Below are 16,761 nucleotides of genomic sequence, written 5' to 3' on the forward strand. Positions count from 1 at the left end.
AGATCCATTTGTGGGAAGCTATGAACCCAAGGCAAGGAACTCTTAAAGTACAGGAAGGCAGCCAGACATTTCTATTCCTATGGAAGATGAAGAGGCTCTAGCTTACCCTGATTTCCCCTTTATCTCACCTCTCATTACATGGATTTGGTCATATGTTCATCTTTTGGTTTTGATATCCTTACCATTTTTTTTCCAGAAAAAAAAATCTCTCCCTTGTCTGAAGCATAATCTTAGTTTAGTTCAGAACTGCTGCTTTAAAAAAGTTCCCGGAGTCAGGAATCCAGTTATAAATTGCACACAACTGAAAACTGAGCTAATGAGATCATGAAAAAGGAATTTGCTGGAAATGAAACCCCACAGCTCAACAAAAGCAAGTTTGGTTTATTTGAATGGTTTCATTAAATAAGTCTACAAAGGTAACAAACTGAAGCACAAAGCGCAATCTTACAAGAAGTGCAACACCCAGAGTTAGTGCAAAATGTACAATTAACGGCTGCTGAGAAACCCCCAAGGTTTGAATTCAGTTTATTTGCTTTTTTAAACAGTGTACATTGTTAAATAATGTAAGGAAAACATTTATAATTCAGAAAGATTTTTGTAATGTGGAAAAAGATACTCAAAGTGTACTATTAACACAAAAATAATTTAAACAGTTCAGTAGCACTAGTTCATTCCTCTAGGCTTCAGTTACTTCATCCACAGGAGGGGAAAAAAAAAATCAACAGTAAATAAAACCAGTTCTTACTTTTTGTGTGTAAGTGATCTCAAAATTAAACCAAAGTAACAAAAAATTATGTGCTGCATTTGGTTCCCTCATTCCTCTAGTAGAAAGTATGGTTTCATTCATCTTAGGTGGTCTGTTTCTCATTTACTTGGCACCTTCGTTGTTCTATCCTTACTCTTACCATCTCCCCAAGAATCTTAAGCAGAGAATAAATAAGTAAACAACTTTGAAGCAGGGCTTGGAACCCCTGTCCTTTTCATTTCTACTTTCCTAAAGCTTCAGCTTTCACTTGCATCTTTGGGACCTAGGCTAACTTACTGAAGAAAACAGGGCCCATGAAGGAACAACAGGATAGGACAGCCAACCAGCCTCCCCCTATTGTGGTGATTCCTGGGATGTGCTGTTGAGGTGGGTAAGAGATTGGAAATGTGTCAATTTCCCAACTCAAGAGTCAAGAGAAGAAGCACCCAAAAAATTAGGAGTCCTAGCTTCTTTCCCCATCTTCGGAGATAATAGAGATCCCAAACATAGCCAATTAGGAGAGTATTTCCTGAAAGCTCTGAAAATAATAGAACTGCCCATTACAACTAGGCATAGCACTATATAATACTGATTGGTTGCAGTTATTACTTAAGGGGAGTATTTGTTTATAGGAGAATGTGAGAATATCAGCTGCAATTCTAGAAATAGAGGTGGCACAACAGATTTATGATCCTGCAACCATTTGGACATCACATAGGAAACGAGTAGGAATAAGCCACTCTTTCTTACAATGCTTAATTCAGATGTGGGTCCACTTTCCACAAAATACAGTACCCCAAGCTGAGAAATGCATGATACATTTGCAACAAGAGGAAAGCAATCCAAAGTTTTTCTTAGAGCATCTTTCTCCATCTGTAACTTTTCACTATCAACGTTTCCCAACTTAAAAACTAGCCCCCACCCCCTTCCCTTTATATTCAGCCATTTCCACTAGGTCTTGTCTGTCAAGCCTGGCTTAAGTAAGGCTCATGGCACCCTGTGGGCCAGGCAGCACACATCTTCCTGACAAGTCTGTTCTCCCGTTCTTAGTCTTTCTTTTTCTTTCATTTATCACACACCACCCTTAAGCTTTTAAATTGCTCAATTTTGTTACCACACCCCTCCTTACTGTTCTTGAAACATAACTTTCTGCTTTCAACCACTGATGTCAACTTAACTTCTCACCCTGCTCATCTTACACCTGCTCTAGACAAAATTGAATGACTTAAAAAAAAAAAAACAACACAACTCAGTTTCCCTTTGGCATAATCCTCTGCTGGGGTCACATGGACCTAATATCCTTCCATACGCCCTCTGCTGATCTGGGGTCTGATGAGAAGTTGGTGCTAATGGCAGAAGCAGTAGAAGTCCAAGGCACTAAAATATCCAGCAAGCAATACTGGGAGAACAGAAGTATTCAAGTACAGTAATTTATACAATCTTACATTCACATTTATTTATCTACTACAATGGAAATACAAAGGAAAAAGCTAAAGTGTCTCAATAAGTAAAGGACAGAGCTTGCTTTTTTTTTTTCAACTTTTTAAACCTTTCATATTTTACTCTTAAAACTACTGTTGTCCAACAACATTTATATATCACAGTGTTTCCACATCAAAACTGATGGCAAAGTTACATGTCCGCAGGGGACTTAATTTTTTTTTTTCCTAATTGCTAATGCTGCAGTCAAAGCTGCTAATATCATTTGCTTAAAGCACTAATGACCTATCATAAGAAAGGGTTGAAACCTCAGTCCCCTGGTGTTTTTCACTGGGTTCTAAAGCAAAAAAAAAAAAGAAAAAAGAAACAAAGAAAAAAAAAAGGGAGGGGGGAACAGGGTAGGAGAGAGCCCAAAAGTTTTTTTGTTTTGTTTTTTTGTGTTTTTGTCTTGTGGTTTAGATTCTTGAGGGAATAAGGGATTTGGGGTGGGTACCAAAATTAAGAGCTCCACCCATTTGAAATACAGATGGGGTTTGGTTTTCCACTGAGCTCTCTCGTAGCTTTCTGATAAATGATTCTCTTTTCTAGCCCTCACTATTGGGTGTAGAGAAACAGGAAAGCATGGTTTGAAGCCGCCCCATCACAAGAAAGCTGCTCTTTCCTTCTCGTTCCACTCCAATAAATGGTGAAGGGGGAGGGAGATTCTCAATTCTGAGGGCTCTAAGCGGTATTAAAAACATTCCTTTCTGGCAAGAAATAACCAGTTAAATGCAGCACTAGTAGTTAGTATATAGGCTACTTTCCCGTTCCCCCCACCCCCCCTTCAGCATTCCATCTCCTGCCCCCAAATCTACTCAAGTTAATGTCTCTAGGTCTAAGTGGTCCGCAGGTTGGAACCTGGGGGGTTGCTGATGGATTTCTGCAAATTGCTGATGTTGAAATTCTGTAAGGAGGCAGTTCCCACAGGCTGGAACTGGCCAAGCGGCTGTGGTGCTGGGCCACCTGTCCCACTCCACTGAGTGCCAAAGGCGGGAGCTGGAAAACCGTACTGCTGTGGGGGGCACATAGACTTGGTGAAATGACCTAGAGAGGTAGCTGATGCTGCAGAGATGGGGGCAGAACCACCCAGATTTGAGGTCATGGAGATGCACAGCTGACCAGGTGCAGAGAACTTCCTTGCCATTCCAGGGCCCTGAAAACAAAACAACTACATGTCAAGTTTGGTGTGGGTATAACCCAGAGGTGAAATGGGTGGTACTGAAATCTAATTCTAGAACTGGGGCTGTTCGAGCCTTACAGGGTATAGTAAAACCAAAACCAAACCTTTCATAATTATTGGCTCTTTACACTTGCCAAGTAAGGGTGTGCTTGGAAGTGGGCAGAGTCACGTACATGTGTATATACGTGTATGCAATTCAGGGCGTTAAGAGAAAAGGGGAGAAAAAACTGAGTTGACAAACAGGGAGCTAGGGATTCAAAGACAAAAGGGTAACTGGGTGTTAAAATTTATGAGCTGCTACAGAAGGCTACAGCATGAAAGGCTAAGCACTAGCTAGGTAGTTGATACCACCTCTGCTTCAGATGTGTGCTCAGCGATACTCTGCTAGATTAGGAAAATGACAAAAAGGGAAGACTTGCCTCATAATTCATGTGTCCTTTGCTTCCTCTCCTGCTGGAAAGATTCATGGCATCTCGGGCCCAATTGTCTACCAGCTTGTGCAGGTCATCTGTGAACGTGCCCTTCCTGCTGGACGTCATGGCAGGAGGCTGAGCTTGGGCGGCTTGGCTGTTCACTGCTCCCCCAACGGTGTTTGTGCTACTGGTCCCTAGAATTAGAGGAAGCATCAGAATACAACCATTATAAGAAGCTTGGGTTAGAACGTCAGGAAGAGAGGGAAAACTTCACAGGATGATGAATGGCAAGCCACTGAATGAGGAGAGGATAAGCTGGGAAGGCATGCGAGAGGGGAAGGGTCCAAGGGTTTGTTTAGCCACATGTTCTGGCATAACATAACAGGGTAATGAAAACAGACTCTCTTCAGGAGTTGTGGCGGATGAGGCTAAATAACTCCGGATGATAGTAGGCACAAATGGGCAGGGCCCTCTTTCAGCCCATTCACATGGTATCTTAGAGTACTGAAACTTACTTTTAGTACCCTATTCCCAGCACCACACTGATGAGGGAGGTGCGCTAAGGTCAATGAGGCTCTAGAATGCTGCAGAATGCAGGGCAAAAGAAGAGGATTTCTTGAGCCCTGAGGCAGGGTTAAAAGCAGGAGTTAAAGGAATGCAAAGGTAGATTGCTTGGCCCAGGAAAAGATGGGGTTCCCAAACCATGTGGATACTATGCCACAGTCTTCAGCCATTCTTTAACAGAAAGAGGCGAGAGGAGATAGCATGCTCTGTTCAAAAACCTTTTTCACCTGGACTCATACACACAAATTCATAAACATAAACTCGGGAGGAATGAAGGCTTTGACCTCTCCCAATTGCCTATGAGTTAAGAACCAAGATTACTCCTGAGGAAGTTTCTCTGTGGTGTGCCTGAATCATTCAACTCCAGGAAGACATGGTTTTCCTGAAGATGACCTCAGTTTCAATTGGTTCGTGAATTCTCACCCCTCCCCTTCCTTCCCAGAAGAGCAAGCACTCGCACGTGGAAGCAACAGGAACATTCAGCTGAGGTAGGAGTGCAAAGGGAAGGAGGAAGCTTTGAGGTTATGATGAAGGAATTCTATTTCTATGGTTTGATGAGAAAGGAAGAAGGGGTCTGTGTCCTGCCTGATTTCGGCTCTGCTGGAGGGCACACTGAAGATTATTCGAAGAGGCAAGTTTTAGGGAAGAGGGAAAGAAAAGTCATGATCTTGTTTTTCTTCCCTCACCCCCCACTTTCTTACCAGATCTCACATTTGCTGCAGAATAAATAAAAGCTACTAAGGTAAGTTGTGAGCCACTAGGCCTTCAGATATCCAAGTAATGCTGGGGGCTAAAAAAAAATGCATACATATTCCTGCTTTCCAGGTCCAAGCAGCACCAGAGCACAGCAGCATGCCCAAAGCAACTTTTACAAGCCCTTGATAATCCATTGCTATTCTCAAGTCAAGTTTAAACCCCACTGCCCTGGGAATGGCACACACAAGCATGTTTGTATCAGAGTAATAGCTAATTCTGAGGTGAAGCTGCAGAGTGAGGCAGGTCACATGCTTCTTACCACCAAGGCAAGACATGGATCTACTGCAGTGTGTGTATTAGCTCACTTCTTAGTGCCCACTGGAGCCACAAGGGGATAGCTACTGCACATACAGCGTAAAGGGAAGAGTAAGTTCCCCTACGGTACAGGAAACCCAAGTGGAAAAGGAAAAAGCACAGGAACAGCCTGCCTTGAAAAGCAAGACAGACAGTGGTGGGGAAGCACAAGCAATGAGGGTGGCAGTCGTGATAGTGATAAAATCTAGAAAGCAAGCATATCACATGCATGAGGACTATTTTCCTGTTTGAATAATAACTGCTTGGTGAGCTTGATGATGAGTGAGACAATCAAAATGAAAACCAGAAACAATCACAAGTGAGCAGAACTATTAAAAGCCAAATACTAGAAGCTCCGTAGAGGTGAACACTGCTTATTCACAAAGAGCTCATGCTCGGAGTCACACCTCTCTAGTCGCCTCTGATGCCGTGAGGCTCCTTTATAACCAAATTTAATTTTTCATTTTAATCTGTCTTACACACTACTGGATTCTGAAGTGGGGTTTATACACCATGATGGGGGGAGGGGTCAACCATACAGTTACCCTTCTCATTCTGGCTTCTGAAAACAGGCTTTCCCATTAAAGGAAATAAACACATCCCACTCTGGCCAGAAATTAACGCCTGGCAAAAGCTGACTTGACTATGAAAGCTAGGAGAATGGATAGTGCATTTAGTCCATCTTAGTAGTAAATGGTTTAAGAACACTACCTGTAATGCAGATATTTCTGAGAATGCTACTTGCCTTCCAGAGAATATAGAGTAACCTTGAAACCGTTCTCAGTTCTGCTGCAAAGCTCTAAGAAGCAGTGTATGTTTTACCACCCAAAATCCATTTTTAAATTTTCTCCTGCCATAATACATTTCCCACACACCACACCACCAGATCCTAGTAACAATAACTTACTCTGAGTCACAGCTCATTGCCTAGTATCCCAAATACTAGTCAGTTTTCTGACTGATCCTCTAGGTGGCCGGTTGGGTAGTTGAACAGTCTGCACTTTAATGAGAAGCCACCAGTCTAAGAAGCCAACCCTATAAAGTAGTGCTTCTCTCTTCACCAATCCAGCAGATGTCTCCCACTATGATGGGTGGCTATGGACTTTTCTATGTTTGGATCAGTGCCGATTTCCCAGTGGGCGGAACAGCGGCTGGCACATTATCTCCTGACTAAAGGACTCTCTTTCCCAAAAGAGCCAGGCATCCCTGATCTCTCTATATATAATGGGCATTATCAATCCATAATTGTCACAAAGCCAGCTCACAGGGGGTCATCACATGAGAGCAGACTATGAGGTGATTTCTTAATCCGCCAGTGGTCAGCAATTAAGCATGTTAAAAAACCTTAGAAAAGGGTGAACTAGACAGATGAAAATTGGGAATGAGGACGTTGTGAAGCTTCAGGGTTCCAAGAACTCATGGATAACCGGCTTTGCAATCAAGGACCAAAAGTAAGAGAAAGAAAAGATAATTACTACAGAGCTGGTTGCAAGGACAGACTTTTTTCACCATCTTCCCTGAAGCACAAAGAGAGAGCAATGTGTTAAAGATAAAGAAACATCAGTGTAAAATACTTAGAATCTCCAAACAGCACACAAAGTCCCAGCAAGAGAAAGCAGAAAGAGAGACAGACTGGTGGGACCCGGGAGCCCCTGCTATAGGTAAAGTTCTATGGGACGTATCTTACTTAGCCTTAACATGGGTGTCTGATGGATGGAGGTACCTGGCTGATAGCGGAGCTTCCACACCCAATCTTTGTATCTAAGAATAATGCTCTGCACTAAGGTTCTGGGATGGGGGAGGAACTCCAGTCTCTCAGGTCTTACTGCTTGAATTTCAAATACTCAAGCAGTCTTTCCACTGACCCTGTCCCACTTTCTGTTTCTCCTGCTGGGTTGTTAAAAAGCACTCGATTAAATGCATTAGCAATTCTACCCCAGTAGACTGACAGTACCACTGTTACAGTTTTGAGTCAATTTAAATTGGCTAATATATTTCCAAATCCTAGACATACACACTAACCCCTTCCCCTCCAGAAGTCTTTAAAAGTATGTGGAAAACGAGCAACTTTTGAACATAAATAAAGCATTAAGCCAAGCCGTGCTTCCAAACCATAATCTATTTTGAGAGCACAGAATAACGCATCCAAAACTAGAAAGACCCCACGTCTGTTAAGTACCTGTTTTCCCTTCCATATTTGCTTTAAATCTGCCTCTTGCAATTTGTTCACCAAGGCTTATATGATATATACTCAAGTGCCTTCAACAGATGTAGGGCCTTTCTTTTTAGACCCAAAAGGAAGTGATAAGATTTAATATTTCTAACCACTTTCATTTGATGTTACAAGTGTGCCACCACCTACCTTTAAGAGTGTGTGAGAATTTAATTAATTAATTAATCTGAAGTGTATCTCTCACATTATGTTTCCCAAAAAAGCCTTGGTTCTCTTTCTTCCCTCTTAGACATCTCAGGCTGTATAATATAGGCCTGACATGTTACATCCTACTTTACAACACTTGCCTCTTACTATTAAATGTCTTTTCATCTTGCCAGCTGGACAAAGAAATTAAATGCTTATTTAAGCGTCAAGGTGCGAACATGCCTGGTCCAGCCTGGTCTAACCAGAAAAGTTATCGATCTGAGTACCCAAAAACCATACATGCTTTGGAAAGCTACCAAATTGGATAACACCTTCCACGTCTTTTGTTCAGTAGTCTTGGACTGGTGATACGTGAGGCCCAAGGACCTCTGGACCACACTCAGAAACAGTGATGACCTTTTTGCACATGCATTTAAAAAGCACTTCAATAACCACATCAGAAGTTTGAGGCCTCAACAGAGAAGATCTTTAACCAAACTGTAACAAAGGTTTTCTACCTGAGCCTTGTTTTTGCTTTTTAAATTTTTATTTCAATATACATTTATTGACTACCTACTATGTGCCAGGTAGGCACTGGCTGATTTAGAAGGAAATGACGTGTGCTTCCCAAGTGCTGCCCGTGTTTGTGCACATGATCTCATTTGATCTGTACAACAGCCCTAGGAGACAGGCATCATCTTCATTTTACCTTTGGCGAGGACAGGCTGAGAAAGTTGGGCGATTTGCTATTGTACCTTGCTTTTAAGAAGAGAGCTAGGAGGGGCGCCTGGGTGGCTCAGTCGTTAAGCGTCTGCCTTCAGCTCAAGTCATGATCCCAGGGTCCTGGGATCGAGCCCCACACATCAGGCTCCCTGCTCTGCGGGAAGCCTGCTTCTCCCTCTCCTGCTCCCCCTGCTTGTGTTCCCTCTCTGGCTGTCTCTCTCTCTGTAAAATAAAAATAAAATCTTTAAAAAAAAAAAAAAAAAAGAAGAGAGCTAGGAAATCCTAGCAATCATGTTAAAAAGACCATTTTCATTGGCAGGTGCTGGGCTTTGGTCCTTAAAAGAATAAATGCTTAATCAGAGTAACTATACGGAAACCCTTTTTGAACTACCAATTTTATGGAGTTAGAGGGTGGGGGTGGGGGTGGGGGAGTGAAAGGATCCAATGAACAGATTCTAGCATCATTTGAACTGAGAGATGGTTAGGCTTAATTGAAAAGAAAAAAAGATTTCAACCTACTCGGAAAAAGAATAAAAAAATAGGGTGAATTCTCCCTTACTGCCAGGATCTAAGTATATCAGTGGTCAAGATGTTCTCTGTCACTTCTAATGCCAGAGCAAGGGGCAGATGTGACTATGGACTTCAGTCTTCATTTATTCTAAATGACCCAGCAGTCTCTACAGCATTACCACCTTTTCTACTCTGTCACGGATCTATGAAGAAGCACTTCTACCAGAAAGTTTTTTTTTAAGCTTATAGAAACCTATTATTATCTCTGTATTTTTTATCATAATTAACATAGAGACCCAAACTTCTGAGGGTAATAGTAATTCAGCCAAGCCACCGAGTAGATGATATACAAAGAGACAAATGAAAATGGACTGCATGAAACATCAGATCCAAGCAGCAGAAAACAAGGACGAGGAAGGAGTAAAGGTGTTACACACAAAGAGCCAAGCAGGGCGTACTCAGAAATCGGGTCCTCCTGCCACCAGGTTTGAATGTCACCTGCTCAGATGCACAGTTAAACTTCGCACAGCCTGTGAGAGGGGGGAAAACAGGGAAGAACAGGGAGAGAAGAGACAGAACACAACTACAAGATGTTAGAAACTCGAGGCTGGAGTGGTGAAATGCGCTAAGACGGCACACAGAAGAACAAGCTTCCAGGGAAAGGCCAGATATCTAGGACAGGAAATATCAGGTCTCAATTCCCTCCCTCTGTCAAATGCTGAAGCTCCTCCCAGTGGGAATAATGCCAGCTGGTCTGCACTCCTAGCAAGCAAGTATATTCACCTTGTGAAGAGATGATCTAATCTTTGATTTCTGTGATGTTGTAGCAAAAGCCCCTAAGCGAGTTACCTATATCTTCTCCTACTCTTTTTCACCCAGATACCTAAGTCCTTCCAATTGTCGTTCTACTATTGCTAGCAGCTCCCTCCTCAACAGGAAAGTTTCGAATGATCATTAGTAAATAAAACTATATTTAGGAAGTAGATTACAGATAAATAATGGAATTGTAGGGCTATTTATCTTAGTATGCTACTCCCATACTTAAAAGTTTAAAAAGTCTGCACTGGCTAAGAAAATGCATTAGCGTTCAGAAACTGCTAAAACTCCTTTGATTTTGGTTCAGGAAATCTCAGTCTAGTATTAAAGTGTATGATCCAAATCCCAAATGAGTCATTAATTTGGTTGAAGTCCTCACATAAGTCACACATGCAACTTTTTGCTGTAATCCTTTGAAAAAAGCCATTTCATCTGATAAGAGCAATGAGTTCACCTAATCTAATCATTACTCAACTTCCCCTTCCAGCTCAAGATCTGTAAGGGTACAGCAGACAGGCTACGTTCTGGTCAGCTGGTTTTCCAACTGACCTTAACAACAGTTACTCTTCAGGCTTCTGCCACAGATATTGCAGTTTTTAGAAGACAATGGTTACTTTGATTGCTTACCTTGACCTGGAGCAGAAAGGCTTGGTACTGAAATGGCACCATCACTGGTAAAGGCTGAATAGAGGTTGTCACTGGAGGGAGATGGCTTAAGGGGCTGTAACAGCTGATTCTGCCCAGTCTCTGGGATGCTGCCAGGAGGGTGGAGGGTCTGCTGGGGGTGCAAAACTGAAGCGGCACTCTGACCAGACAGGTTACCTGCCAAAAGATAAAGCAGCATGAGGAAACATGTACAGCTTTCCCCTTGCCCTTAAGAGGCACTAGTCTCATTACTCCAGTGTGTCCCACTAAGTGACTAATCACAAGTCAGAAGCTATAACTAATGAAAGAACAAAGGCCTCCCTCACGGGAGGGGAAGTGAGGAATGCCATGAGAATCAACAGGCACTAGGGCTATAGGTAGCTTTAGATAACCTAGAAGGTTCATAACTCTCAGCTGAGAACATTCAGTGGGTATGAGAGAATTCCATGATCGCTTTCCTAAACACTATTATAAAACACTGAGTTGGAGCACGACATCAACAGGTTTGGTGGGGGGCAGTCTCTGCTTAGTCTTTTTTCCAAGCATGTGTCAGATCAAATACAGAAGTGTTGTCAAAACCGACACAAGTGACTACAGAGTGATGCATATTTAAAATTATTTGTGGCAGGTGGCTTTTATTTCCTAGTCATCTGTCTTGAAATTGACGAACGTGTCTGTTCCCTACTAATTGGTGGAATAGAAGGCCACTCAAAAAGTATGTCAAAATTGGGATCAGAATCTAAATTAGCTGATATCCCTTATAATCACATTTCCACTACTGAATTGGTTCTAATGTGCTAGAGAAGAGGTTTGGGTTTCTGAGAGCTTCCAGGAGAATGGAAAGCTACTAAGAAGTTTACAACTGCTTTCCAACATATTTATGTTAGACCTGGAGAGCAAATAGAGGTACAAACTTATTTCAGGCTTTTTCACTTTTCAACTAATTATCTGTTAACATCATAATTTCACTGAAGGGTAGACACACTGTGTAGTTTGTTACAAGATAGTTACAAGATATCGTGATTTAACTATTTTTTTATTACAACCACTAGCAAGTTCTTTACTTCAATATAGATAAATGAAATAACTTTAATCAAGAAAATTACCACCTAAGACATATATGAAATTTACATTCATCCTAGCGGCAATTATGAGTAATTCATTCATTGAAAGGAAAAATCTACCTAAACTTTACTAAACAAAGAACAGTGTATTTTCTTTCATTTGCCCGTGATTTTGGTGAAATGTGAGTTATAGGAGTAACCAGGTAATGCTAAATTGTCTATCTTTAAGGATAACCATAAATGGCTACCAGTAGATAGTAATATGGATCACAATGGAATAAGCCACTGTACTCATCCAGTCTACTTTCATAGACTCAACAAAAAGAGATACTATAAACAGGGAGAGTGTAAAAGTCAAGGAAGCAAGAATATTAGGAAAGTCAAACTCCTTTGAAATTTAACAAAAACAACAAATGTTCAATAGGTTACATATAGAGTTGGAGACAGAAACAAAAGCTGGGACAGCCAAGGCTGACCTGGTCCATGGCTTTTTACCTGAAAGCTGGGGGCTTTTATTCCCCAAGGAACTGCTGCGACTGGATTTGCTGCCTTTGCTTTTAGTGGGTCGCCTTCTTCTCCCTGAAAGGGGGGCAGCTGGGGGAATAATGACAGCGGGGGGAACCTTTCCCAGTTTGGTATACAAAGATTCAATTTCATGCTTCTGGCGACTCTGCAAGTCTTGAATTTCTTTAAGATGCCTATGAAAGATAACCAAACATAATTCAAAAACATTATAACCACTTTTGTTCAAATAAGATTTAATAACATATTCTTTAACCTCCATTCAAGTAATTACTTACTCATGAATTCCCCCCCACCCCAGTGTACTTAACCTAATTTCTATTGCCTTGAAATTCTAGTGTGTCATCTCATATTGTTGGCCTCCATTACCCAAGCCAAATTCCAACAAGCTCCTAAACAACAACAAATAAGTTGACAATGTGTTAGGAGAAAAGGTTTCCTGACTTTGGAGGCTATACATAGGAGTACTGAATTGCTACTTTGATCCAGTTTATTAAATATGACCTATAAAACCTGCCAACATAATCTACATCCCAGTGCCATTACTAGATTCATTTGGTAGACTAGTAAATAAATTAGATTAGGTTAATAATGATAAAGAGCGCTATTAACAAAAACAACAATATAACAAAAGGTGAAGAAGTTCTAGAAGTAGAAATGCTATGGGTCCTTATAAATGTAAGAGACCAAAGGAGAACTACATTCAGATAACTAGCTTTTGCATATCACCCTCTCTTTAAAAGCAATGAGATACAAGCATATTGCAGTGAAAAGAATACTAATCTAGGCACCAGGAGCTAGGTCTTAACACAGTTCTGCCATTATTCTTTCACAGAAGAAAATATACTTACTTTTCTCGTAGTCTTCGCAGCTCTAATTTTAAATCTTCATCTTCAATATCTGACTCATTGTCACTACTCATGTAAGAGGAGTTGAATGAATTACTAAGGCTTTGACTTAGATTCTGGATAGGCAGGCTCTTCGAGCTCAGCTGATGGGGGGAGTGTGGACTACCTGAACCATCATCTACATCCCTGCTAAGGAAGGCAGCCTCCAGGTCAGAAGATGGCCCATTCAGATGTGAAGGCTCTGACAGTTCAGGCTTTTCTTTCTTTGGTATCACAGCAGGGAGAACACCTTGTTCCAAATCCATAAAAGGAGGAGATGCTGTTGGCCCCTCTTTCTTTGCCTCAGTGATCTTGTCTTCAGTTCTTGATACAGAGAAACGACTTACTTTGTCTGCTGTAGTTGTCACCTGAAAACGTCCTACCTTGGTAGGCTGCCCAGTTTCTGACTTTGCTTCCGACGCAGGAGTTTTGTGGGCACTATCTGGCATATCTGATGAGATGTCATGGATGGTTATCCCATTAGGCTCTGTCTTCACCAGGGTACTTTCTGGACTACTACTTGATAGCACTGAGGACTCTGAAGTACTGGATTCAAAATGAACAGACTTTGTATCTTCTGACTTATTTTTACCCTCTTTTTGGACAGCATCCATTGCAACTGAAACCTGATAGAAAGAGACCAAACTGAGATTAAAAAACAAAGTCTCCAATATTCAATTTTTTAAAATGGCCCTTAAAAAAAAATTGAGGGGTATCTAGCTGGCTTAGTCAGTAGAGCATGTGACTCCTGATCTCGGGGTTCTGAGTTCAAGTCCCACACTGGGTGTACGATTACTTAAAAAATAAAATCTTAAACAAGTAAATTACTTTATTTTCCAGTGAATAGGCTGGAATGTCTTTACATAAGTCTTTACATATGGAAAGAATGTCTTTACGTAAGTCCCTCCATCTTCACTGTGAAAATAAATGGAATATCATTATAGAAAACAACAAATCTGTACTGAGATGTATAGATTAGATATACAGATTCTCAGCAGCTGGCTAAGCTTACTAAGTAAATAATTTACTTTCATATCTCATGTTATACACAGGACTTAGATTTACGTTTTTGTGGAAATATAAATAACAACAGGGAATAGAATCTTGAAGGTTGCTTGTGAATATAAAAACTACAAATGCCAACTAAGCTTCAAGAATCAACACACCAAATGGGACTATAAGGAGGATCCACTACTATCCCCAACACCCAGTGCTATCCTGAGAATAACTGGAAAGCAGTTGTGAAAGCAATTAAAAAAAAAAAAAATTTCACTAGCTGGACCAGCTGGGAAAATATAATGATATGGTGTCACCTGATGCTCAGTCAGTACTTTCACTTCAGAAATTAATCCTAAAAAATTATCCTAAACATGGAAAGTGTTTTTATATACAAAAATGTTTCCTGTTACTTTACTATGTTGGAAAAATCAGAAACAACCTAATGACTAACAAAAGATGGGGGGAAAAGCCACGAAATATTCAGAGAAGAAGCAGGGTCAACTGTAGATATACACATGTGCACAGAAAAAGGAATGGAAGGAAACACACACCCTAAAAAGTAATCCTGGATGGGGAAGGGTGGGGGGATGAGCAGATAATTTCCTGTTTCTCTACTATACTAAGTATTCTATATTTTCTTTAATTGGCATGTATTATTATTATTTTTTAAAGTTTACTTATTTACTTATTTTTAGTAATCCCTTCCCCCAACATGGGGCTCGAACTCATGACCCTGAGACTGAGGCACATGCTCTTCCGACTGAGCCAGCCAAGGACCCCAGCATGTATTTTTTTTTTTTTTTGCATGTATTATTTTTAAGAGGGGAAAATGATAAAGAGCTATACAAAAGAGATATATCATTAAATTGGCAATTATGTCCCAAAGTTAAGTAATAATTTTATTATATACCTATTCACCCAAAGAGGAAATCAAGGCAAGGAAAAGTGGTTGTCTTACCTGAAATCGTCCCATCTTGAAAACACCAGTTCCTGAACTAGTTGCTAGGACAGGACCTTCTACAATATGAGAAACTGAAACAAGTACATGGAGGAGAAAAAGAACTTAAATTAGTATCTCTTTTTAGTTAGCTTCCTTTCCCTTTGGCTAGAAATACAGCAAAATAAAACTATGTATCAGGTGAGGAAAACTGTTTGAGGCAAGGACAAAAGAAGAGATATTACAAAAACTATGGTTAACAGGCAGTAAGAATTCAATTACTCATTCTTTAACTCAAAGATAGATATAAGTAAACGAAGAGAAAGGATGAGATTTTACCTAGGATATTAAAGACCCATTTTTAAATGAAAATCACTATGACAAACTGGTTTAGGCAATACTTAGGCAAAATCCTAGAACAAGAAGTACAGGTGTCAGAATCACTGATAGGTAGTTTTGAGCAACTTTAAAGTCACGTAGGTCCTCCTCTCTACGGACAACCCTCTGAGGTTTTTTTCCTGGAGATAATGTAGACATATACCAGCACTTTATTTTACACAACTAGTAAGTTGTATTTTATACAACACTGATTTTGATATTTTAACAATGTATCTTGGACAGCATTCCATATCGTTGTCTCATTCTTTTAAATGGCTGCATAGTGTTTTAGGTTTGTCTGCCTACTGTATGTATGCAAATGTACCACATTTTAAGCAGACTTCTGCTGATGGACATTTAAGTTTTTCAGAACTTGCTATTACAAAAGTGCTCTAACAAATATTTTCTTATAGATCTGTGGAATAAATACCTAAAAATGAACATGCTGAATCATACCCATTTAAAACTTTGATAGACATTACTAAACTGATCTCCAAAGAGGTTGTATCAAGTCACTAGTGGCTATTAAACTTCTGAATTTACCAGTGAGAGGTAAGAAATACTATCACTTACTAGTCTTTTTTGTGATATGAATACATCCCCCCCAACCCAGTTTTTTTATTTTCTTTGGACCTCATGGCATTTTTTCCATGTAGAAAATTTTGAATCTATTACTGCTTCTGGGCTGAGTATTAAATGTAGTAATAACACCGGTCTCTGCATCAGGGATCAACAAATTATGATCATGGACCAAATTCAGCCCATAGCTTGTTTCTGTAAATAAATATTGTTAGACTACAGAGCAAAACTCATTCATTCATGTATCGTCTATGCTGCTTTTGGGCTACAATAGGAGATTCAAGAAATTGTGACAGAGACTATACAGCCAGCAAAGCCTGAAACATATACTTGGCCTTTTACAGAAAGTTTGTTGACCCTGCTCTAGACAGTTAAAAAAAAGAAAAAGGAGAAGAAAAAGAAAAAGATTCCTTTTATGTTTTGTTACAGTACTGTTTTACAGTATCATTTTCTATCTTTGATCCATCTGGAATTTATTTTGGTTGAAAGCCCACCTTTTTCATATTCTACATTCTCTTACAGTTTGTCCATTTCTAGACTTTTCTGGTCTGTTCCACTGATTGTCAAGTCACTTCTTTTAAAATGAGAGAGCTAATTCAGAATATAATTGTCTTGAAAATAATTCAGAGAGGTTTGAAGTGAAATTTAGAATTTAAGGAAGAAAGAAAGCTGAGCATTCCAGGTAAATCCTACTAATAGTTATACAGGGAAATATATCTATGTAGGTGATGGTGAGGAGAATGAATAAACTATATAAAAAGGAAAAATATTAAGCAAGTGCTCCACAAAATCACACTGAGTAAGTACAGCTCATATTGAATTATTTCCACTTTTGAATATAAATGGTTCTAAGGGAAAAGGTGACAGAAAATAAAAGCTTTAAATTTCCTAGTTTCTGGGGGACTGGTGAT

At 40.1% G+C, this 16,761-nt stretch overlaps 1 protein-coding gene across 15 annotated transcripts in view; it reads right to left on the reverse strand.

The window, feature by feature from the left end:
* Window positions 1-361: 361 nt before the first annotated feature.
* Window positions 362-16,761, reverse strand: part of WNK1 (WNK lysine deficient protein kinase 1) — a 149,348-nt gene continuing 132,948 nt past the window's right edge. For 5 of the 15 annotated variants that reach the window (XM_032390952.1, XM_032390951.1, XM_032390949.1 and 2 more), the window contains 6 exons: window positions 14,915-14,988; window positions 12,922-13,583; window positions 12,044-12,246; window positions 10,467-10,661; window positions 3,824-4,011; window positions 362-3,377 (listed from right to left, as the gene is read on the reverse strand). In XM_032390952.1, coding sequence (XP_032246843.1) covers window positions 3,060-3,377; window positions 3,824-4,011; window positions 10,467-10,661; window positions 12,044-12,246; window positions 12,922-13,583; window positions 14,915-14,988 — 1,640 coding nt within the window. In that variant the 3' untranslated portion in view covers window positions 362-3,059. Of the gene's footprint in view, window positions 3,378-3,823; window positions 4,012-4,966; window positions 4,994-6,906; window positions 6,949-9,460; window positions 9,554-10,466; window positions 10,662-12,043; window positions 12,247-12,921; window positions 13,584-14,914; window positions 14,989-16,761 lie in introns of all 15 variants that reach the window. The other 10 variants (XM_032390940.1, XM_032390950.1, XM_032390948.1 and 7 more) reach the window with 7 other exon arrangements.

This window comes from Phoca vitulina, unplaced genomic scaffold, assembly GCF_004348235.1.
Source record: "Phoca vitulina isolate PV1807 unplaced genomic scaffold, GSC_HSeal_1.0 scaffold59, whole genome shotgun sequence".
NCBI lineage: Eukaryota > Metazoa > Chordata > Mammalia > Carnivora > Phocidae > Phoca > Phoca vitulina.